At 38.8% G+C, this 25,513-nt stretch overlaps 1 protein-coding gene across 5 annotated transcripts; it reads right to left on the minus strand.

Annotated features, from left to right (window-relative positions):
- Positions 1 to 127: 127 nt before the first annotated feature.
- Positions 128 to 24,342, minus strand: ATOSA (atos homolog A). 5 transcript variants are annotated; one of them, XM_086471466.1, is made up of 13 exons: positions 24,319 to 24,342; positions 21,908 to 21,926; positions 15,986 to 16,170; positions 14,927 to 15,129; positions 14,345 to 14,470; positions 12,211 to 14,059; positions 11,600 to 11,716; positions 10,562 to 10,641; positions 9,683 to 9,791; positions 8,686 to 8,844; positions 6,788 to 6,856; positions 5,775 to 5,974; positions 128 to 629 (listed from the first exon to the last, which is right to left on the minus strand). In XM_086471466.1, the coding sequence occupies exons 1-13, from the start codon at positions 24,340 to 24,342 to the stop codon at positions 476 to 478; spliced, it is 3,294 nt and encodes a 1,097-aa protein (XP_086327592.1). In that variant the 3' UTR covers positions 128 to 475. The 5 variants fall into 5 exon arrangements, with proteins under 5 accessions (XP_086327592.1, XP_009949885.2, XP_086327593.1 ...); XM_009951583.2 differs by lacking the exons at positions 21,908 to 21,926; positions 24,319 to 24,342; XM_086471467.1 differs by lacking the exons at positions 21,908 to 21,926; positions 24,319 to 24,342 and having other exon boundaries at positions 12,211 to 14,080; positions 15,986 to 16,162.
- Between the last annotated feature and the right edge of the window lie 1,171 nt (positions 24,343 to 25,513).

The following is a 25,513-nucleotide window of genomic DNA, read 5'->3' on the forward strand; positions in this document are numbered from 1 at the left end:
GAATATCACTTAAAACATCACACAGATTAAAGACATCTGTATATATTTCAGATTTCAATATTAATGCCAAAAATACATAGTATGATTTTACATAGGATTTATGCTACATTAGAACACTAAAGACAAACATCACTTGAGTATTAAATGAAACATTAAATATTAAATAACTGAAAAATAAAATAAAAAGTGTAAACACTAAACTAACTTGGGAATTTGCTATTGCAACACATCCAATGAAGTGGTTTCAAACAGTACAAAAAGATTAGATTTAAGTATGTTTCCAGTCTACTTGGAATACACAAAGCTCATTCCAGAAACCTTGAAAAACTGGTCCAGGATCGCATAAGAACCTTCCTCTCTCTTAAGCGCTATTCACATTCCTTTACAGACTTAACTTTATACTGTCATCTCTACCAATCTGCGCTTGCAAGGAGTAATCAACAGTGAAACGAATACTTTAGGTTGCCATTGTTTGCTAGCATCTCGGTGAAAACTGAGGATTTGTTGGAGATTCAGTGTAAGATTTGAGTTCATACGCAGCGCCGCTATCAACTTCCATGGATTTCCGGGAGAATAGGAGCCTTACATCTCTGTGGAGGTAGATCTTTCCAGATTTAGAACTCTGGAACCTGCAAAGATACAAGCACCTGTATTATCTAAAACAAAAGATTCATCTAAGTATTATTGAACTACACACATTCCTTTGAGAGATTAAGGCTGAAAACCATTTGAACATACAAAATTAGTCAGTTGAAATGAAAGAAGAAAGAATAACCTAACATTTTCAATCTACTTTGTTTCCTTTGACATTTAAAGGTTCTGTTCCTAATCACCAAAGTAGTGCACAGCTTTGAAGGTGGCATGGAATATTTGAAGTTCACGCTGCAATTACACGTGTTGAAGATTCTCAGCAATCCAGAAAGGCAAAAAGTGCTCTTCACTGAGCACTCCTGAAAATGCCCAGAGTGGCCTAAGCACACACAAAAGGGAAGGTTCAAGTATCAACGAAGGCATATATACATATAAAAAACGTATTTCAGTGCTAGCTGTCATACAGAGAGATTTTGTTGCTCTCTTTATGAATGTTCCAGCAAGAAGTTTACTACTGCTTTATACTACATGCTAAACTTCAGTCCAACTGCAGAAGCAGTAGGTATGGTGATTTCTGCAGGCAGGCAGAAAAAAACCCCAACTTGTTGCGCTGAATACAGAGCTAATTCAAAGAGACTATAGTTCACTGGCCCAATCACCAAAGAAAACAGCAGCCAATTCCTGGGCCCATTTATCTTTTATGCTGCAGTTAAACAGCCTAATTCAGGTCCTCCAAACCTGCCAGGAATGTGCCAGTTCCACTTTCCCTGAGATTTAACAATTATATAGAGATGGACGAGATCTGCATTTCAGAGAACTGTATTCTATAGCCTTCATCTGGCAGAACTCCTTCATTTCCTTCCTTTGACCACGAAATGCAGGAAAGCTTAAGGAGCATTTCTTATGGCAACTGAACTTACCACTATCACTGTGCCGTGGTAAGGGAGAAAAGCTATTGCTGCTGTAATAGAAATACCAACAGAAACGTTATTGCTAGTGTAATGACAAAATGATACCGTTACAAATGCTGAGAGCAGCGCACACTGTGTTATTGCACGTATTACAATTTGCAGAGGTTTTTAATAAGCATTTACTCATTGACCCCACTGAAGCAAATGTAGTATCTCTAGAATAAACCTAGCCATAACCAGAGTGAAATTCTGAGAGGCAGGAGAAAGACAGACAAGCACAGAAGATGACTGTTTCACTATCTGGGGCAGGCAGGTTGTAGAAATGGATTCTGTGCCACTGTTTAGTTCAGATGAGTGATGCAGAATAGCCTGTAGTCATCCCCGCAGCCAGACAAAGGAAATTTCTGCTCTCCTAGATACAGCTGTCAAGGGCATTACATGTGGTGGGGTCCAGCAGAATGCCCCTACTGGCTCCCACAGAGCTCCCATCCATCACTACTTATTTGCTCGGTCCTGTCGGTGTGAAAACTCCTTACCTGGTAGGCAAAGGGAAGAAGATTCTGTCTTAAGAGAAGACTGCAGGAGAGCACAAGAAGGAAGAGTGAAAGAGGCAAGGGACAAGCTGAACATCACAAACAGTTAATTCAGCACGTAGCTCGTAAGACATTTTAAAATGAAAAATTTTTATTGAAATATCTTCTCCAGAAAAAGTATGAATGAAATTTATTCATATAGAACAGATCTAGTTATCAAAGCACCATCATAAAGGAGAGCTCAATTCCCATTTTACACACAGATCTATCAGAAAATAATTAGCAAGGTCTATTTTTAAACTTCTCAATCTTACCATTTCCTATTAGTGAGAATCCTTCAAGACCCGCTTTGCCCAGTAAATAATGTTTCCCTGTAACATGGCTTTTCTCAGCACGACATTTCACAAAGATTGAAGGAGGATGAGAGGGAGACAGCCACAGAGTTCAGGGGATTCTTCTCATCTCTGCTTTCATCACCTAATTTTTTTCTTTGAGAAATGTTTATCGTAGTAATTGGGATTTAAAAATGTTGCTTTTCATACATTGGAATAATCAAGAGACAACCATGACATACACCCTTGTGGGGTGGTGATGGAGTGGCCAGCATGGGACTGGCTCCAGAGCTGTGGCGGCTCCAGTACATTTGTGTAAAGGAATCAAGAAAAACACAACCGAAGTCTCTGTCGGTTGGTGTCCTAGGAACAGTAACAGTAGACAAATAAAGGAAGGCTTAAACACACAAATATTAGATCTGCTACAAAGTCTGGCAGAGGAAAGAAAGTGATAAACATTACTGAAGAAATGACAAATAAAAGCAGAAAACCCCTATATATATTTTTTTTAAAGGTCATCAAAATTCACAAAGAACAGACTAAGCCACAGAAACAGGATATAGCAGGATGATCACAAAAACATATGTAGCAAGACTTGTTTTGCAAGTGGAAAAGACTATACAACACAATTTGTAAAATCATTAGGACAACGATACAAATTTCTACATCAGGAAAAATGCTGAGAGATCAGAAAGATCAAAAAGGAACTAGTAAATCAGTAATAGGTATCTTCAGCTTCCACCAATAAATATACTGTATGCCACATTAGGAAAATATTTTTTTAAAAACAGTTTCTCAACACCTTGAGGAATCACTACTTTTAACAACCAGTTTCAAGCTTACCCTCCACCTAGACTTCAGTAACAACCCCTGTTTAGCTGTTAAGCAACAACAATTATCCTCCGTGCAATTAAGAAAGGCAATATGTCAGTAGCTAAAGCTGTTGACCAAGCTTTAAAAACTTGAAAAATGCTGAGCTGTGGGCAGGTTAACTGTTTAACTGCCTTTTATAGGGTGCCAGAACGTGACCGAGAAGCCAAGGGATGGTCGTCACCCTCACAACACCGGGCAGAAAATGAGGCGTGAGCAGAGCTGGACTCACAGCTCTTAGGCTCACGTAGATTTAACTACAATACAAAAATCATTGCTTCACATGCAACAAGAAATTTATCCCCAAAGCATCTTCAAGAAATGACTTAAACTGCAGGTGCAACTCTTGATTTTCTTACAGTGAATGAAGCTCTGCTGTCCGTGCAAGCTACCTTTTATATCCCAGTGCTGTAGCTGTGGGTACAAACACAGCCTAATGGCATAGTGAACAGCATCTCAAACATACAAACTGCATGCAGAAGCTGCATACACAATAAATCTGACGCTTTAAAAGAGTGTTGTAGAAAATCTGGCGGCCAATGTTAAGTTCCAGACCTATGCAAGCATTTTTGGCAAATTACCACTTGAAAAGAAGCTTTCATAATGCGAGTGCTGACAACGGTGATTAAGGCCTTGAAAGCAGATGCGACCACAATGCAGCTTACTGGTGGTGACTTCATTGGGGTTTTTGAGCAAAATTTCAACATGTAAGCTTAAGATGCTAATTTTCAACAACTACCGCAACTAAAACTGAAAGGCTGTTCTAAGCCAAGTGGAATAATGAAAAAAAAAAAATTAACAGTTTAAAACTTTTAGGTTATTTTTCAGTAAAACAGGTTTGAGGAAACATTGCTGCTTTTAAAAACGAAGTTTTAAAACCAACTTCCATATGAATTAATATATTAGTAAGACTCTAATTAAAATCTATCTTTACTAAAGAAGGCTACTAGATTGACACCCGAGTATTTTGTAAAATCTGAAGTACTCTGTATAATAAACCATACGACTGATCAACACACACTACTGTAATATTTCAAGGAGATTTGCAGTTCTGTTTTAAGACAGGACCCACTGTTTGGGTTCATCTCTGAAGCAAAAAAGCTTCCGGCATACTCTGCAGGTATTCACTTCCCAAAGTAAGCAGCTAAGCATTGTAATTATCAGTTTGTCTTCCATCCAGAAATGGATGCATTTTCAGTTACACATTATAAATTGCTGAGTTGATCCCTACCAGAGGTCTGAAAACTGAGCTAAATTGTACAGGTATTTCAAAACTAGAAGCAACAGAACTGCTACATTTCCTCTGCTTCAGTTAGATCAACATTACAAGCCTTTTATTTGGGCTATGCACTCCTTTTCAGAATTTACCTCAGAAGAAAATTTTTAGAAGGTGGTTAAGTTAGACATGGAAAGTTAGTGTGGCCTGCAAGGACAAATTTCAATCCAGGCTAAAATTCAGAATGAAAACACAGTTCAAAAGCCTCATCATGATGCTATTTTCACACTCCAGTAAACCAACACACATTTTTATGATTGTCAGCTTTCATTTAACAGGAAAGCTTGGCCTGGAATCACTGCCCTAGACAACATTGTGTTTCAAAAGTCTGCTGGGTAGAAATCAATGCCATTAAATAGGGAAAATAATATGTACCAGAAGTAATTTACAACAAGTTAAAGAGAAAACTGTAAGAGATTTGATTTTGTTCTGCTTGCTCACTTCAGAATGTCAGCTGCTGTCAGGTTTCCAAGTGCTGCAATGAAAGCATTGGGTCTGCATATATGTGGCTTATTTACTACAATAATGCAAGCAAAAGTCTGCAAACTGCAGAAGGACAGAATATATCCATCATTCCTCCTATGCTTCATTCCTCCTTTGTTTCGAACTGCAGTCTCCAGAACATCCCAAGAGCAGCAGCACAGTATCTGGTTTCAGGCAGTGTTTTGTAAATCATTTAAGGAAGATTGTGTGAATATTTCATAAAGTGAAAGGCATTATCAGTGGTATTGCATCATGAGACAGGTATTTACATTTTTACCACTAAACACTGTATTTTTAGGAGTAACTCAGAACACTTCTCATGTTACAAGCTATTCTGGTGAAGAGGCATGTGTGTACGACTCTGGGCACCTTCTCAACAATGATCCTTAGTTTTGGCTTTTGCCTACGTAACATCCACACTCACTATTTCCTGTAACCTCAAAAAAAGTACAAGCCAGATCCAGCCAGAACTAAATCTCTCTTGCTCAGAAAAGAATTAAGCTTTACCAGGCTATACAAAATGCTTCAATGCCGAGAAAGAGCTTTATATTTTTCCCAAGCAGAATCCAACTTATTTATTAGCTCTTCTTCCTCTACTATCTAGCTTAAAGGCCAAGTTAAAAGCATTCTTTTTTTTTTTTTTTTTTAAAGTAAGTCTGTACACAGAAAGGCTGGCTAGGAAAGAAATCATGAGATAAATTTTGGCAGGTGCTCGGGTTCTGTTCAGTTGTGGGTTGTTTGTTTTGTTTTGTTGTGGTTTTAACTCTGAGGAGCTTACCTCAGATGTATGAGGTAGCGTAGTAGCCTTTCTTCAGTCTGTTGACTATTTTCTTTATTGACAGTTCTCTTGATTTCTCGTCTCACAGGAACAGAAAAAGTTCTTTGCCGTAGGAACGTTTGATGATTAGCTGGCATTTCTCTCAAGTCATAGATTACCACAAACATCTTCACCACAGTTTTGTTAGGATTAAATAAGGTCTGAAAAGACAAACAGTTCAACACAATACTCTTTAGACATTACAAACTTCAAACAAAACAAAACCCTCCGCCTACCAAAATAGTCACTGTCCTTTACGCACTTCTAACATTTATGTCAAAACAATGTGCAGTTTTTCTGTTTCAGCCACTGGCAATTCTCATTTTTAAATATAATGCTAAACAGACCCTAATCTGAAACACTACTATATGACTACCATTACTTTACAAATCTGCATCCTCATTGTTGTTTATTTTTCCAGTCAGCTTTTCATCTACACTGTTTTCTACACACAATACACTCACAGGAAGCACAGTGGTGGGCTTCACTTTTAAACCTGAAGCCACCAGGGTGTTACCCTGGACCGCGTTCTTAAAAGAAAGAGGCAGATTGTTCGTTCTAAGCAATGACTGTGATTTACTTTCTGATTTTATTACAAAAAATAGGTGGTGTTAAAATGTTACAAAATTTAGATACGACTGAGTATTTGATCTTAATCCCTTTGGAAGGATTTCAGAATTTGAACTGTGGCCTAATTACTTCTCCATTACTTCTTCAAAGCCACAGTGTCCCCAACTATTCTGAATTTTCAGTAACTGATTTTAAGTCTCTTCACAGCACAGATGGGTTCAAAGGTTGGGAGTCTTTTTTGTCCCACAAATTACACACAGATTTCTACTTTGAATAACTACAGCACCTACAGAGATGCACATTTCCACTGCTAGCTTCATGCTCATCTCCAATAACCTCATCTCCTCTGCATGACTTTATTGGGATCAGCGGTTTCAAGGCACCGGTATCTGCTGAGTACGTACCACTTGTATTGTTCCTGAAGGCGGTACCCGATAACCCCTTTTACCAAGGGACTCTAAAGTAATTACACCCTAGAAAAAAATGACACACAGGAAGAGATATAAACAAATCAAAATGTTCTATTCATGTAATTGTATTTATTCAAAACCCAATCAGTAACGTATAAAAACTAAAACCAGAGAAGGCAACGCGTTTAAGATGCAGTTACAAATCAACGGTAGGGGCTTTACAGATACTTCGGCAGGTCATTAAAAGCTGTGTAATAATGGATACAGGCTCCTCTTGAAACAAGATCCAAGTTTCCACATCTTCAAACCAGCAGCCAGGGAGCTATGGCAAAATACAGCTTTCTTTTCAAAACGGCTTTTAAGTCAAAAATGGAAGATTCACCTCCTCCTTTCCATTTTTGTATCACCTACAATTGCACCAATAGTACTCCAAATCTCACAGAATTAATTTCTGCTTTTCAAAGGCAGCAGATGCACTTAATCTTCCATTCTAATCCAAACTTTAGCAACGATGACATCTGCTTTTGTACCAGCTGTGATCTAGAGAGCATCCAAGTGTCCCACACAGCACTGTAACGCTGCCTGCTGAGGCAACCCTCAGTGTACTGCCCTAGAGCACACATTTGATTCACCTGCATTGCACAACTGTTGTTGTGCCCCACTGCACGGGACTTAAAAAGACCCCAGAGCAGAGAAACTAGCTGTACAGACAGAGACAATGTTTCTGATGAGGGAGGCACTATACAAATGCTGTATTAATCCTGTGAGACTCAGCCATAATAGCATGTTTAGAGCATGTGGAAAAACCTGAAACAATGAAACTCAGCTAGGAAAATAAGCAATGCTACTTTAACCATTTGAGGAACAACAGAATCCCTTCACCTCCTGGAAAATCAGGTGAAATAATCTAGAAAGATGAAAGCAAGACAATAGATACTTCTTTGCAGTGGTCAAGAGAAGACATATACAAGTTTAAACTCTATTACTCAAACCTAACCTGCAAAGCCATTTCATTTTCCGAATACTTTTAAAAACATCAGGTCAGAAATATGGTGAGTGCTATGAATTTAAAATCTAAATATTGGCACAATCATATGTTCAATGCTTTACTTACATGTTTAAACGGACCATTTACCATATTTCAGACAGATGTGCACATATGAAAACCTCTAGATCTGTCACCCAGGTGAACACTGAGGTTCCTTAACAGGCGTGCTGAACAAGTCTAGCTGTCTGATTCAAAGCTAGCATACAAGACAGCTTTGGCTTTTTACAAGGCAGCACTTTAGACGTCCAAAAACTGTGCTGTCATTGTAGAAATGTGTAAAAGAATTAGCACACAGATACTGAGAACACAAATACTGTGTCGGTGTGAACATAAGCAAAGCATGCAGCTTGTGAGAGCGCCGTATGTCGCGCTAGCTCAGACAAGATTTGCTTTAAAAGAAAGGGCTGAATAACTTCTGAGCCTAAGGTCTCCACCATCAATTGTACCTTGGCCTGCACCTAAGCTGCTTGCTGGCAGAGCGGTTAGTTGCCCAGGGAAGCTGCTTGTTGGGACAACAAAATGTATCCCATTAAGTCCAGGTATTGCCTCACTGCCTATTTTAAGTTAGATGGATCAAGAGAGATGGTGGGGGTTGGTCACTCCAGTGTGAAGGGAGACAAATAGGTTCAATATCCGAACATGAGAGCAGTTGGATGGTGGGGCAGAGCAATGGAAGGAAAAGCACCAGTTAGGGAAAGGAAGAAGGGACAGGAGAACTCCATCATAAGCAGCTGAAAATAACCCAGGTCCCTGCAAATCCCCACTTCCTGAACCCTCCCTGAGCTCTTGTTCTTCACTTCCACCTATCAGAGCTTACTTAAAATAAATTCAACCACACACTCACCATGTAAGGAGAGGGTGCATTGTCATCTGAAACACTGTAGAATGACACTTCAACTGGCAGAGTCATGTGTGTGGGACAAAAGACTCCACTTGCTCCCACTTCTGCTGTGAAACCCTCCACGATGCCAAGCGGGTCTAAGCGAAAATTTAGGACAGATTCCTGAAAAACAAAAACACATACAGCTGAGGTTGGGAACGCCTCAAATAAAATGTAGCAAAACTAAGCAACAAACAAGGAAACAAGTTTATATAAGAACTTGGGTCTTTCAAGGTGACCTGCCAAAAATCAACACTGAGGCAAAAATTACGATGAACAGCGGAACATTCGGCAAGATGATAGCTTTAAGAGAAAGCATCATCCAAATCCACTCTTCATCCTACTGAAACTGGTGCAAAAGCCCACAGAGAATATTACTGCAGCAGGATTTATGCATGATTTCTCTTGACATATACTACCTGAAAAAATAATAATCTGTAACTTTCCTCAACATATTCACCCCATATTTCACAAATATGGAGTATGATACAACCCATTAATGCACTAGCTATTAGTTGTTGATGTTTGATATGCTACATCTCATGAAGACAAACGCTGGAGGCTACGCTTCAAATACATTGTTTACTACACTGATGTAATACAGCTTTTATGACATATGCAGTAGACTTTAAGAGTGAAAACGTAACCCTCTTCTAGGTATATACATCATAAACACGAACAATTACAGGTTCTTAAATGTCATTTAAGTCAACAGAACACCTAACTTGACCATAGTGGGAAATAAAAGTTACAAGCAACTTGCAACTGAATCTCTGATACAGAAGATGTCTGGGGCATAAAATATGTGCCCTTACAGCTGGAAAGTAAAACAAATTTTATTCAATTTAATTATGAACATTTACATCGTAATCAGGCTGGAATTATTCACATTAATGCACTTTTAAAAGCAGTACAGAAGAATACTAAATATACCACAAGAATTCTAGAGAATATGCAATACCTCAAAGTTTCCCAGAAGGCTAAGACTTGTTACTGGTGGAGCACTAGAACTTAGAAATGGTTTCCCATGGCTCTCTGGATCACTGTCTCTGTTTATACATTGTTGTGGGCTATTAAAAAAAGACAGAATAAATATAAAGGATAAACACATTTGCTTTTGTCTTCTGGGTATAAACAGCTCTAGAAAGAATAATTTACTTTATTACAAAATGTTGTCCTACAGAAGTAACAGTTGAACATTGCCTGTTAATAGTGTAGCAAAACATTGTCTTGTCAATTGAAAAAAAATACTTTCACAAGTTTTACATTACAAGGGATAAAGACAATGAACGTTTAAGTTTGTTCATTAACTCCACCAGCAGAAACCACAGTATCAGACTGTTTTCTCTTGTATGCAGATATTTTTGTCTCATCCCCTGAAGTTTCCAACATCAAACTACCATACTAAAAGCTGTTCACGTGTATTCATGTATAAAAGGCCACGGTCGGCCTCCCTTTTAAAAGTCAGGTTCTCTGAACAAGTTACGGCAAAATGTTTAATCCATTCAACACTAAGAACAAGACATAACAAAAATAACACTGATTTGAAGAAGAATCAACAATTACTACCTTTTCTGTTTGAAAATTCAAGTGCATCTTACAGCATACCTACCCCTGCACAGGACAGAGTTCATCCCAGCAGCAGCTCTTGTACTATGGTTACCTATGTCCCGAGCTGTGCTAAACTGGAGACCCCTGGGGCAACTCAGCTGCCAAGCCTTTTTTCAAAATAAGGATTCTTTTGAAAGGCACACATCTTTTGTCTTTGCTAACATGCTTTGTTGTTGCATACATTATGTCTCCCCCCAAATTCTTAATGTTTCTGGTAGATAAAACATACCTTCTTGCAGACAGACATTTCAACTGAAGCAGTGAGGAATCCAGATCAAAGCAGCCAGACTGTGTTTTTCTTTGAGGAACCTCAAGAGGGAAAGAAGATGCTAATTTGAAAACTGTACCTTTAGTAAGGACAATTTTGCCAAGTAAGCGCAAGTTTGCCAAGGATTTTCATGACATTACAAAATTATAAAAACAGAGCAGAAGAGAGCAATTCTTATACATTCTAAACAGTGAAGAAAATTCTAAAATTATTAATGACAAGACTGTAAATTCTGATTAACAGGAAGTACTTAAATAAAAGACTCATTCAAGAGGCTGACGTGTCTCTGGAACAGTCCAGAACATTACTAATAAACAGGCTGTAACAACTTCCATCCAAGCTCCCTGAAAACATAACAGCCTTTACAAGCACTGAAGAATCAAACATATCATGTATTGATTACAGAACATCACTACTTCAGTGGTTTTAATTGAGACTGCTTTTTTCTTTAGAACTCCCAATAACCTACCAAGAACTGTAACACTTCCCCAACGTCTTTCTAGCTTAACACAGCAGCTTTGTATCACTTATTCATTCAATGACAACTCTGCTGAAGAATATACGGTACCAACTGTTCACAGAAACAAAAGCTATGGAATAATAGACAATCAGTTATTAATAACTCACACAAAAACTCTTAAATGACAAAATATGTTAGCTTACACTTAAAACACTAATCTTCAAAATGCCCTTTTTTTGTGCTCTAAAATAGCACCAAAGCATTCTTTTTGCCATGGAGTTTTCTAATCTCACCTTTTGTTAATCTTGATAGGATCTCAACAACTACCTCTTTAGTATTTTCTTTTCCAGAATTACTGTTTCAACTTCATTTGGCGTTAACTCTCAAGTTCCCACTTGCAAGAGTATTCACTCCAACATTGACAGTAAACACACACACCTAGGTAATTTGTCAAGTTTTCTACCATACACAGATATTAAAAGAAGAAAATACTTCCTTTCTCATTTAGAAGATAAGTTACAGTTTCAACAATAACTTACAGGACTTGAAAGCAGAGGCAACCCAGTTCTGGGATGAAAAGCCTTGGTTGAAGTGCCATCCAAGGATCGAAAATTATGTTTCCGCCACGTATCTGTGTGTTTTAGAGACGGTGCTTTCTGTCAGCAAAACAAATTTAATCAAGGTATCAATGGGATATTTCAATGGCCTATCATGTTAATACTTTGCTTGTGGTAACGGAGAAGACTTCTGAACCTGGTGAATCTGGATCAGTCTAGCGTATTATGAAATACTCAGCATAAAGCCCCCTTGACTCACTCTGCAGTCACACAAACTGCTCAATAAAGACCACATACCATATTCAGACACTGGTATCTTTACAATAAGACAGGATGCCTAACTGCCTATGGAAACGGTCATTCATAAGGCTATCACCGTGAGCAGAGTAAGACAATGTTCTTCTCCGTGTTAAGGTTTGGGGGAGGCACTACCAGCCCAACATTGCTTCAGACCAAGACGACAATAGTAACCTGCTGCTTCCTACAAAGTCAAATTTAAATCCCTCTTCATACTTGGTCCTTAGCAGATATAGGGTACAAGCTATCTGACTGAGAGTAGCTACAGGAATTGGTCTTTTCCTCTCTGTAATTACCTGTACATCTGGGTTCTTCAGCCGCTCACTCTTAACTATGCTGTCTTCTGTAGGTTTCTTCTGAGAAGTGCTTTGGAAATTGAGGCTTATTGGGTCTTCATTCTCATCATGTGCAATTTTCGTTTTATCTTGTTTGTTTTTGTTTTTGAAACTGTCATGGTCTTTATTTAAATAATTTTCAATACTAACAAGCTGAGTATTTTGCTCATAAATATTTGGTTTTTTTGGGTCTTTATCTAAACACTTGAGCTCATTTTTGTGCAAAGAGTCAGATACCTGCATCACAGTTGCTTTTTTTGTACCTTCAAGTATTCTGCATTTACCTATCTGCATACTGTTAAAACTGTCCATGCTGTTGTTCTCACTAATGACTGTTCTTTCTTTAAGTTTATTTGTGCAAACCTGTTCATCGATGCTGCTGAAATTTGAATACTGTCTAGTTCTATTGGTTATCTGGTCTTTCTGTGCAAAACCAGAATGTATCATTTCCAATTTATCTGGCAATTCAGATTTATTTTCTTTAACACATGCTGATGATGTGTGAATGTTAGTAAATGCATAAGAAGTTTTATTTGAAGTCTGATGAAATGCATTTCGGACAGTTTCACTGGGTTTTGCTAAAACCAATTTTCTTCTTGCTTGGAGTTTCAGAGAAGCCTTCAATTCTCCATCAAACCTAGAAGGACTGATAGGAGTATCAGGTGCCTTCGTCCTTGATTTACCGCTGTCTTCTAACAAAGAAAAATCGGATTTAGCAAAGGAAACAGAAGACAGTTCCTTGCCTTTCTTCAGCAAATTTTCATCTTCATATGTACTTCGGAAAATTTTTGAAGTAACCGGGTTAGCCTCATGCACTTTGAATGGACGCCCAGTAACATGAGAAGTAGCTGGATCACAATGAATCAAGTGTTGGGCAATCCTTGCTATCACCTCCTGCCGCTCCTGGAGCAGAGAATCAATCAGGGGATTACTCTCTCCTGCTGACTGACGGCCACCGTGGTTCACTGGAACATGGGCATCAAGCAGCGTGATCTCTGGATCTCTAGTTTTGCCTTCACTGTCATCATCTTGTGTTGCATTGTCTAAGTTGGCAATAGAAACAGCAGAGGTTTCCTTGCCTTTCCTCGTCAAGTTTTCATCTTCGCAAGTACTCCGAAAAGCTTTCCGCGTAGCTGAGCTGTTCTCATGTATGGTGAATGGACGTCCAGCAACAACTGGTGAAGTAGCTGGATCACAGTGAATCAAGTGCTGAGCAATCCTTGCGATGACTTCTTGTCGCTCTTGAAGCAAAGAGCCTATCAAAGGATTGGTTTCACCTGTGGGCTGATGAGAGCAATGACTATTCGAAATGCAGGAATCAACTAGAGAAAAGGATTTAAAAGTTCTGACAGGTGTTTCATGAGATTGTGTCTTATTGTCTGCTGTAGCATTATAGCACTGAACTTTAGATTGCGATGCCCCAAAGTCAGACCCAAGTCCCATAGATGGATAAAGTTTAAAATTTCTGATAGACGTAGTAAATTCATGCGCATTTTTTCCATTAAGTAGGCCTTCAGGTGCCATTGTCCATGTCTGTTTCCCACAGAAGCGCTGTGGACTGGAGGTACTGCAATGCTGTGCCACACTGGAATCATTTTGCTGATGTAACTTACGCTCTTGCATTCGCTTTTCATAAAAGCTGAGGTTGGTGTGAATACTACAGGTCAAAACTGGGTAGTTCGATTGTCTGGGCAAGGACTGGACACTGACTCTCAAGGCCACATTGTGAGAAACATTAGGAACAGGAAAGACATGCTCGGTTGGTGTCTGGGAGAACGTCCATTGCAAGTCCACATCTGCAGCGCTCACCCTGAAACAACACATAAGGGCGTTTACAGAAACATCTAAATGAAGTGTCTTTATCTACCTCATAACACAAATGCCTAAGAAAAAGCACTTAGAGATACCAGCAGCTGCTGTACTTTGCAAAGTATATGAATCCTATACAACCAAATATATACTATACACCAAAGTACTGGGCCAACAGCATGGCACCTTCTGGAAGCAAACAGGAAAACAGGAGGGAAGAATGGTTTTAAGACTAGCTGCAATAACTTGTGAACAGCAAACGAGGTTTTTTCCATCCCAGACATACCTGTACAGAATGTTTCGGGGAACAGCACCATGTGAAACACTCAGCCATGCACTTAGCTGAGAGAAGAAAACGAATGAGCGAACAGCCAATAGAAGGGTCTTCTCTTCAATAAATCGATCTCCACTCCTAAAACATATTAAGAGAAACACATGGATGTCGATAAGAATATACAGAGACAACTATTAGAACTAGAACTAGGACAGTTTCAGATCTTCATTCTGAAAATAAAGCACAGCTGAATCAAGCAAGACAATGAAACTCCTCAAACATTTTCAAGATTACAGAGCCTGATTTGTTTTTATCCACATAATAGTTTATACAATTTAACATAACAAATACTGTATAAAAATGACCACCTTCAGCTAGGACCATTTTATATTCTGGATTGCACAATGTACATTACAGAAAGTATGACTACAGGAAGACTAAGATTAAAATGCTTAGATTTTGCTGGTAAATAGTGGTTTTCTTAGATCAGTCGTTATAGCAAAGGGCCAGTTCAAAACCACTAACAGATTACTTTAAGGACTTTAATATAATAAGATTCTTGCAACTATCAGCTAATCCTAATATCCAACTTACTGTCGAGGAACTGGCTCCAAAATCCACCTTTCTAACAGCAATGCATCTTGTTTGACTGCAGGATCATTTAAATCATTCCCCTCGGTGGTGGGCCCTTCATCACTATAGCAACAGTCTGGAAGTAGCATCACTTCTACCATGATTGGAATATTGTTCTTCCACAGTAGCATAACCTCAGATCTGGTTCGCCTGGCTTGACGACACTGAGCGAAAGAAAAAATGCCAACATATGCAAGCCATAAAAGTACTAGCCCGATTTAAATCTACTTGAAATACATCTTCCAAAGTATTGGAAAAGGATAAGGGTCAAATTCTGTAAACTACATTTCACCAAATCAGAGATAAGATTCCAGAGCTATTAAATGAAAAATAATTAACCAATTCTTTATGGTTGCCATTTGAGCAACTTCTGTAGAAGAATTACAAGAGCTCGTAAAAATACGTTTCCCCAACCCCTATACTTTGTTACCTTGTACTTCTCTCTCTCCACAAGTCATCCTCTTGGACAGACACACTCAAGTAGTATCTTTAAAAATTCTGTGTCTCGGAGTGGGCTAGCTTCTGCATGAATAACAACTTAAATCACACAGTACTTAGGAGCTTTTACTTGAGAGATGGGATGCTCCAACCTTACTCCCAAACAGACTATCTAGATTTGATGTGCTTGGTTTTTTTGGATCACTAACTTTTCAAGAATACCTGAAAAAGCAAAAATTTAGGCAAGTCAGCCTACATTTTCACAAAAAAAAAAAAAATCAGACCAAGAATGCCAAGTATAGCGCTTGCCATTTGCATAATAAAGACTCAAATATGTACTGCCTTCCGGTAGTTGTGCGGAACTTCACATTCAAGGATAAAAGGCTTAATGATCTCTCATTTTAAGGACAGATCTATTATTAGTACAATACTGAATTACATACTCCTTTAAACACGGGACTGAAAGAAAGCAATTGTTATTCATATTTAACTGTGAATCTACCACAGGATTCTCAGCTGACTTTAATGATGGTAGCAAGGATGCATGCCACAACTCTCAAAACGAAATGGGTACCGTCATACCTGAGCCAGTTTGTCGCTGCATTCATGCTTAGTTGTTGGTGGCTGACTTGATTGTGCCGGCGGGCAATGAAAGCCCTCTGTTCTGCCCTTGATCGAATACTCAGGTGTTCGACCTTCAGTGATCAACAAGGCCAAGGAGACCAGGAACTCCTCAGCTTCATACTCAAAGTACTCATCCAAAGTATCTGTCATTTCAAAAAGACAAAAAAAAAAAAAAAACCAGCATCTGCTGTGTAACAAGCTTTCAACTGTTGTCTGACCCTGCAGTTTGTTTCAATTTACACTTAAAACAAAAGCTATGGGAAACGGATCTTTGTATCAGACTGTCTGCACTCCCCACAAGGCACAAGTTACTGTGCCACCACAAAACAACTTTTCTCATCTTCTAAGGTGGCCATTACAAGCGGACAAAATTAGAAAAATTCTAAAGAAAGCTTCACATAGTAACTGGTCAATGCACCAAATTGAAACAACTGTTTGTGTTGTGAACCACAGCTGGATCACAGCTTCTCTAGAAGAAAAAAAAAACATTTCCTGGGCTCCAGTGGGAGAAGTCTGATGGCAGTGTGACTTGGCACTGTTAGTATCATGTGACAGATAGAAACAGAAGCCACAATACATCATAAAACACATTAAAAATTGAAAAATAGGAAGATTTACTTCTATCAGGAAAAGTGGGACACAATGTTCTTTAAGATTTTTATTGCAAGTCCCTCTTGCTGAGAGCAAAGCTTACTTGAGAGGTCCATTTTTAGTTACCATTAACACATAGGAAAGGTTCCCAAGGAATGTACAGAGTATTGACTGTTTTGTACTATGGTCAGTCTAAACTCGTGCAAAGAATTACAACTCAACAAGTCTCCGTAGACAAAGCAGCAGCTGGCATTGGTTTTCATGAATTACCCTGGCACACTCGATTCCTGCAGAGGTAGGATGCACCAGTCCCCTGATTTTATGGCATTTTGTAGAGCACCCTTCTCCTCCTCCTCCTCCCTCATCACGAGGATGTCACACATCATTCAAACAGATTCAAGTATAACCAGATCGTGTCATTCCCCTCTCTGCTTGGAAATGCTTAAGTTTCAAAATGATTTAGTTACTGAAGAGGTTACAGAAAAATCTCTTTTCCGAGAAAGCTAAAATACATTCATTTCAAAGTCTATTTTAAGAGCAGCAAAGAAAAGCAAGTGGAGGCAAGGCTGCCAGCAGTTCTTTACCTTTATTTTTATGCTTTAGGGGAACAAAAGCACATGACATCTTCACAATTTTAGCTTAAATGTCCTGTGTCATCCACCAAAACAAAACTGCCACAGGGACAGAGTTAACTTCTATTCATGTTTTGATTACCATGCATAAAATACCTTTTCACTCGGAAAAAAAACAATTCAGAAGTCTTTTTGTCTTCATCCCCTAATAGCAGACTATTTGGCAAATATGGCAAGACAGACTTCAGAGATCCATACACGAAGGGATGCATGAAACAAAAGCTCGAATTAAACGTGCAATTACCTGCATATGCAAATTGTAAAGTGTGTAAAACCAGCTTTTGCATGTACATATTTGCCTAGCCCAGGCTTGTACTCCGCAGACCCTAGGGCTTACAGCCTCTTTTGAGTGATCTACGCAAGGTAAATAAGATAAGTCAGCCCACTGCCAGGGAACCCAGTTCACTGCACAGGAATCCTCATCTTTATTGACTTTTTTTCCTCCCTTTTTAAAGGAATGCACTTACACAGCTGCTTTGGGTGGCAGGGATGGGCTGTAATCAGGACCCTCTTCCCACTGTGCACCCACATCTGTCCACGGGACACACGGCCAGTGGCATGGCACTCCTGACTCGTGCCGTACATGCCACATCTGTATGCACACATCTAGGAAAACGTGCCAGGGCACTGGATTGCACAACCAGCACAAGTCCTACGGCTCCATCCTTTGGGGAGAATGGGAAAGGGGCTCTTCCAAAACAGCAGCCCATGTCAGCTGCCTGCCCTGGGGAGCAACTTGACCAGGAAGGGACCACGGTCCCTGGAAGAACAGGGTGCTGCCAGGACAATTCCTCTGGCCACCGCCTGCCCTCAAGCAGAAGAAAGGCCAGAGGATAGATGAATTACCCTGGAGAACCCCATATGGCATGTGAACAATACATTAAATCATCTGGCATGAGTTAAAAATGGTCATTCATCTGACAGATGGCAGAAAATGACTAATAAAGTGTACATGAAAGATTAAAGGAATGGTAAAGAACAGAGAGTACAAGACACTTAGGTAGTGATATGAGTCACTGACAAAACTAGGCACCTGCAATATTTTTTTTTTTTTTTCAGCTGAAAGTTTGGTGAACAATAGGCAAGCCATACATAGGGACAGGGAAAGACTATGAAAACGATTTGGGTATTACAGCTGACCAAAAAAAAAAAAAAAAAAAAAAAAAAAAAAAAAAAAAAAAAAAAAAAAAAATTGCAGCATTATCTTGCTGCTAACACAAGCATCATGCTCATCTTTGTACGTCCAAAGGCCATGCTAATGTTAAGAAAGCCACAGCAGGAAGGATCACTACTGGAGTATTTTTCCTGCTCTGACATAGAAGTTCCAAAAATCTAGAAAGTGTTCAGCAGGAGTGACATTAATTTAAACAAGAATTGCATCATACTTAGCAGACTAAACAGAAAGGGAATTAATCCTTAAGAAAATCTGTAAGAGGATTTCTGTTTAGTTAAAAATATGTAAAAACATCTACGGTTTTAAAGAAAAAAAAAATTAAAGAGCTTGATCAAGATCTGCGCATGCTTATGCAGACAGATCCTATCTCAAACACCTTCTTGCTGTAACAGAAACATGCACAGAAAGATGCGATACCTGAAAATTTACACTAGAGAATTTTAAATGGCAAGTAACAGTAAAACGGACATGCCCTTTAATCAAAATTAGCAGCTTACCATGCGAAGCAGTATTCCATTATTTGGCGCTTTTTTTTAGAAAGAATCCATTTTTGACTAAAAGCTTCCGGACTTGACACAAATTAACAAATAAATCCTATAGCCTGAGTGCTTCTGTTGAGCTGGTTAGATTCAGGTAAAAAGTCCACCCCCTTTTCACTTTAAAAAAATCTGATACCAAAGCCCATATTGTATACTTAAAACTCTCAGCATCTTCACAGACATGTATCACAAATTGACCTAACAAGCCACAGACAGTTTACACATGTCCAAACGCAAGATCCAGTGAACCTAGTAAATGAGCAAGATCTAGAGAATAAAGCATAAATCTGAAATAATCATTACTCAAGATTAAGAATACATACAAGATATTACTTTATCTAAACAGATAAAACTTACTTTTAAGTTCAATTTGCAAACACCACCTCTGTTCCTGTTTCAGACCTATTATTTTTCAGAACCAACCAGTTTCTTCCCATAAGGATGGAAGAGGAGACCCAACTAGCTAGACAGACATATTTGTATTGGCTGCAGTTACAAAAAACATGATGTTGTTTCAAAATAAATACTGCATGTCATTAAAGGATGATAAACAGCAAGTACCAAATTGGGAAATGCTACTGTTTTCATAACAGCATTATAAAGACAGGGGCAACATTTTAAAATTATGCCAGCAATGTAAGGAACCAGGTATTTGATCTCAACTTTTTAAAAAACATTTTGAAGCTTGAATAGCAATAGATATTGAGAAATAAGTTTTCCTACAGAGTTCACGTGGCATATTGACTTTTTTTAGCTCCGCTAGACTTCTGTATCATTTCGCACCTTCTAACAGTCTTAAAGGAAAAAACCCTAAATATTGAGAAGCCTGGTAATTGTTCCTGTACAACAGGCACAGATGATGCAAGTTGATGTAATTGAGGACAAGGGTGGAAAGACATTTATAGAAACAGCAAACTCAGTGTCAGTTAAAAAAGTCTTACTCTGTGTGCTGTATCTGTTTGCTTCTGTGTATGAATCAGCCCTGTTTAAGACACACACCATATATTGTGCATAGAATAACCTCAATCCTATAATCTGACTACACAAATATGATTATTATTATTCTGCTTCATCTCTAGCAATGGAACATGCAAGTATATAGCATAAAATACGCATCCCAGCAGTGTCTGGGTTTTATTCTCCCAAAATAGCAAAAAATCCAGTTAGTTGACACAAGTACATAGAAATTAAAGTAACAAAGCACTACAGCCCTTCTTTAATCAATACACTGAAACCAAAGTTTATTGACCAGGTAGTCACATGAGATAGCAGCAGATGTCAGACCACTCTAGGAGAGAAAAAGAGAAAAATATAAATTTAGACTGAAGCTTCTACACATAAAGCAAAACATACAGTACTGAAGAACTGAAACCTGGAGACGCATCATTTTGCCTTCCTTTGTCTCCTGCACATACCAATCTCAACAAAGAATGATTTTCTACATCTTCTGGACAAACAGAAAAGCCCATTTAACCAGAGATGTCATAAAGAGAGTCTTCAAATGCTTGTCCTCCCCCTTCCACTACAGACATGTGCATAATTACTGGAGCACTGGAACAAAGAATAAGAACTCAACCCCCCTTGCTGCCACACAACCCCCCCAATTAAGTTGGCTCAAATCCTAAAACATCCATGACATAATGTACATGGTACTAGTGAGTCACAAATCCACTTAACTGTAACCCAAGGACTCTCCCAAAACTTCAGTTAATCCAGTTGTGCCCAGCTTACTCCTTTCCCAACTAGGTAATGCTTGTGTGGACCAACTCCCTTCCCTTTCCTATCGCAGCACTTTCTGTAACAATCACAGAAAATGTTTTCCTGAAATGTGTGCATCAGAAGAGCATTTAATCTATTTCCTAGGCTTAGACAGGAAACAAAGACATTCGGTGTCATGTAACCCAGTGTGCTCCAGGGGCCACCAGAAGGTACATCTGCAAGCCACTGCCCTGTGCTGCCTGGGGACAGCGAGGCAGGGAACAGCCCCAGAAGAGCTCCTCCTGCCCTGTGTCCTCCTCCTATCGTGACCAGGCAGTGCTACAACTATAATCTTTCTTAGTCCATGCTTATTTTATTGTCCTAGCACCTTTCACACTGCACTGGACACCACAAATATCTACCAAACTTGTCCTCCTCAGGAGAAGAGCTCATTTTGGTGAAGTGCCTTTCTTCAAAGACAAATTTGTTCAATTTGAGGTATCCATTAGTCCTGACCTTCACTGATGTGGAGGGCTACTTTCTTAGAGAGTCCACGAAACAACCAACAATTGCCTCTAAATATGCCCTATAACAGTCCAGACCTTCCCTGGAAAAACTTTAGGCATCCATAATGGATTTTGAAGGCCACCAATTTAAGGTAATCAGACTTGAAATAGCTATTTCATTTCTTAGAAACTTGAAACCCAGTAAGCAAAACACTAAACAAAATATGAAGTGCATGGTGTAAGCTGTTCGGATTCACAGATGATGCAAGCCCTGTTCCTGCCCTACCCCAGCTGTCCAGTGAGTACCATGGCATGGTTGACCTCTGCTTCCTTCATGTGCTACAATTTTTTTGAAAGACTACAAATATTGCTTAAGTACTTGGATCTTATTTTTTATATTTTTAGTGCAGGCAGTCTGTAAGGACATGCTTCAGTCTAACAGCCTCATGGCAAGAGTGTCAAGTACACTGGAGAAGAAGTGGCTGCACTGTCAGCGTTCAGAACCCATCACCTACTGGCAAAGGCATCGCTTGGCATTTAAAAAATTACAGAAAAAGCCCTCTGGCCCTTCCCCCCAAACAGTCAACTCTGAATAAGTCATTATCTCGCTATTCCAAGAAGTAGGTTAAAGGTAGTTCCATATTTTAAGAGTAAGGCAGGGATTCAAGAAACTACTGTAAAGGAAATGAAACACAATGTAAACACTTGACTAACAGCTTTTCTTCTGAAATTAGAAACACCTATGGATGCTTTGGTTAACTAATTCCACATTGTGCTTCACTTCAAAAGAAAGTTGCCCTTGAACCCCCCCCAAATGCATAATTCTCTGAATGAGCAGTCATGTTGTGTCTGCATATGACAAACCTGTAATTGTATCTGAAGTCACACCATTCAAAAAGCCTTGCAACATTAAGAGTTTAAGTATAATTTAAGCTATCAAGAGTTAAAGTCACGAGCTGATCTACTTGCTTCAAGAAACAAGCTATTAGTTAAGTTTACTTAAATTCAAGCAAACGCAATGAACTGGTTACCTTATTTTAGGAATACTCCTTTACAGATTTTGTTTTTCCCCCCCGACATTGACTCCCGTCTTAGATTCCTAGAGCTCAAGGTCTTTGAGCTCAGGGACAGCCATTATAAAAATATGAGAGCGGCGCAGTTCTTACTCTTGCCATCTCCTCACTTTTTCTAGGGTACCAAACTGAACCACTACCTGATTATCAAAGCAGTTCAGCTGTAGGCAGGAAATGGCAGCATAGGAACTTTACATTAGGGTTGATACATACCTGTTATGCAAAGAAAATAGTGTATAAGCTATAAAAAATTGCTGAAAATACTTAGTTTTGTGTAGGAGAACAGGAAGAAATTCACCTGCTTTTGTGCCATTATGCCATTTTACAATTAGAAAAACAAAACACACCATCTTTTAAGTAAGAGGAGACTTTTAAAAATCAAGACACAGCTACGTGGCAGTTGATTAAGTTACTCCGGAGCTCCAGAGAAATAAAAATCAATCAGTACCGATCAGTGCCATCAGCTCCACTCCAGGCTGCAGCGGCTCCCCTGGTACGTGTGTATCACTGCCTGTCTGCTGCACGCTTCTGCTGCACTCCTCTCACAGCATCCAGAGCTAATCTCCAGGCAGCGTTACCACAAATAAAGTTACCAAAAAGAGACTGGTCTTAAAACCAGCCTGGAAAAAATAAACAAATGTACAATTCACATTTTACTAAAAGTTATTTAGGTTCAAACAGCTTAGCAAGTATGGAAATAAAATTCAGTTAAATTCATTTAAAGCTTAAATTTCCTGGAGTAAAGCAGTAGCTCTTTGGGAGCGTAAAATGCAGACTGTTAAACTGATCTGGGTGTTCCCATCTTGCTTCCTGCATTTTGGCTGACATCCTATTTTGCCATCACCATACTGCTTACTGAGTCACTTTTCTTCCAACTGTAGCTTTCTATTTTTACTTAAGCAACAACAGTTTAACCTGCTGCTTTTGATTTTTTGGCATTAAACCAAATTCTAAATCAAATATTTGCATTTTGATCACGGAAACTGGTTTTATTTTCTCTTAACTGGACAAAGAAAAGGAATACTTAAGAACAAATTACATTAGCTGAATTATTTCTTACTCCACAAGGAAACTGCAAATTGTGAAGTAGGTCAATCACTATGATTTCACCATCTGTATTTAGCAGAAGGAAAGCAATACCTGAAAACGTGAAGTTTGAAGCTTATTTCAAACCTCAGTTCACCAAAAGCTGCAAGAGAACTCACATATTCTAAAATACAGTTGTTCCACTGTATCCTGACATGGGTAAGTGCTGAAATGTCAGTGTAACACTGTACGATCTTCGGTGCTGCAATATTTAGCATTTTAAATATAAGCCAGTTGGAGGAACAGAACATATGCTTTTTGCTGATTCCTCAGCTTAATAGTTTGCAGAATGGGTTACAAACGCTGCTACTTGTACAGACATGCTATCACCGGACAGGTACCAAAAGCAAAAAGGACTTGTCTCAGCCAATGCTGTTACTTATGCACATATCATTTTGTGTTTTCTTCACATTACAGTTTCCTATATTGTGATTTTGTTAAATGTGACTACACAAAAACCTCCAAAGTTATAATATAATGAAACACACACGCACCTATCAGGAGCAGACTAAGTAATTTCTGAGTTTTCCATTCATTCTTTTTACATTTTTCCCTTGATTAGCTGACGCTCTGCCTAAATTAACTAGTTAGAACAAACTGCATGACTCGATAAACCTACCTGAACAAAAACACTTTAAAAAAAAAAACAACTGACAAAGAAATAGGATTTCTAATTCTGCAATTCAAAACTATTTTTTTCAGGTATTTCTGTTAGTTCAAAGAAAACAACTAGGAGAAAACATCTCTTTTACAAAAAGTATGTGGCACTAAGTACAGAATAGACACTCAGCTGTAACTGGAAGGGAATAAAGGGTTTATATCTAGCCTTCACAGTACAGTGATTTACCACTCTCCTAAGTATGCTGACACAAATTTTGCAGAATTATATTGAAAACAAATGACCAAAATGCTCCCACTTTAAATCCCACCCTAGTTCACAGGAGGAAGCAAGGGCAATGTGGAGATCAGACCTAGGCTAGCTTCACAAACACTGCCACCATAAAGTGAAACCGCATCCAACATGCTTGGTTTGGGGAGCTGAAGGAGCCATGTGTCACCCTAGAAAAGAGAGTGCACTTAAGCTTACAGAATATGTGAAAATTTCTTCCTAAGGTGTTTTCTGGAAAACCAATTAAGTACTTTTATGTTAAAATACAGATTTTCCAATATGATATTTCCAGGTATACATTAAAATTTTTTTTTCACGCCTCCTTCACTGATGTGGAAGATGATGACGACTGTTTCACCTCTCATCAAGGCTTCCCCAGCCAAGGGAATTTTGTTTGGAGATGAGGATGACGATGGCTGATTACGATCTTCACTATTGTTACTCACTAACTCAAGAACCAGCTTCGCAGCAACTACATGGCTGAAGACATACAGACTGAAGGCTTTCATCAACTTACTCAACATCACATTAGCTGTAAATATCATACTGCAGTGGCTCCATAGCTGTTGCTTTCTTTTCAAAGGAAAGCTGTTGCTTTCTTTTCAAAAGAAACCCAACATGAATCAACAATGAACAAGCACATGTATTTGGCTAAGCCTCATCTCTTTCTGAAGGTGTATCATCCACACAACAGTTGTAGCAATTGAGTACTGCGGAGCCTAACTCCATTTGGAAGACAAGACATCCCTCCCATTAAACAGGTTGACAGCAGCTCTGCATTAAATTCCAGCTGTGACAGCTTTTTTGTAATACATGAATAAAAATGCATGCCAAAAACTTTGAGGCCTTAAACACAATACAATTCAGGAGGACAGACATAAGTTTCCTCTTTAACTTGTTTAACAATCCAGCTTGACAAAGATTCAACTATTTGCAGGTTTCTGCAATATTTTACATAGAAATTGATTTAAAGATGGAAAGCAGTAATTTATGATAATAAATCACTCTCAGATGTTACTGGAAGACAACATGGGACTGTTTAAAACCCCTACAGTAGGTATTTCAATGCTTATGAGAGCTGCCAGAGAGAGCAGCCCTCTAATTAAAACATGACATGTTTGCATCTTGTGCTGACCGGATTTTTGCTAAAGAGTTACTCAGGTTTATTCCCCTGTAGCGTATCACCTTCCCAATATATGTAATCTTCGGTAACAACATTCATAGTGATGTAGGGTTACACTTCCCAAAAAATGCTAGTTTCTAGAATTTCCCCAGTAACACTAAAAATTAATCTCTAT

Source organism: Leptosomus discolor, chromosome 11 (genome assembly GCF_034619465.1).
Source record: "Leptosomus discolor isolate bLepDis1 chromosome 11, bLepDis1.hap2, whole genome shotgun sequence".
In the NCBI taxonomy this organism is placed as follows: domain Eukaryota; kingdom Metazoa; phylum Chordata; class Aves; order Leptosomiformes; family Leptosomidae; genus Leptosomus; species Leptosomus discolor.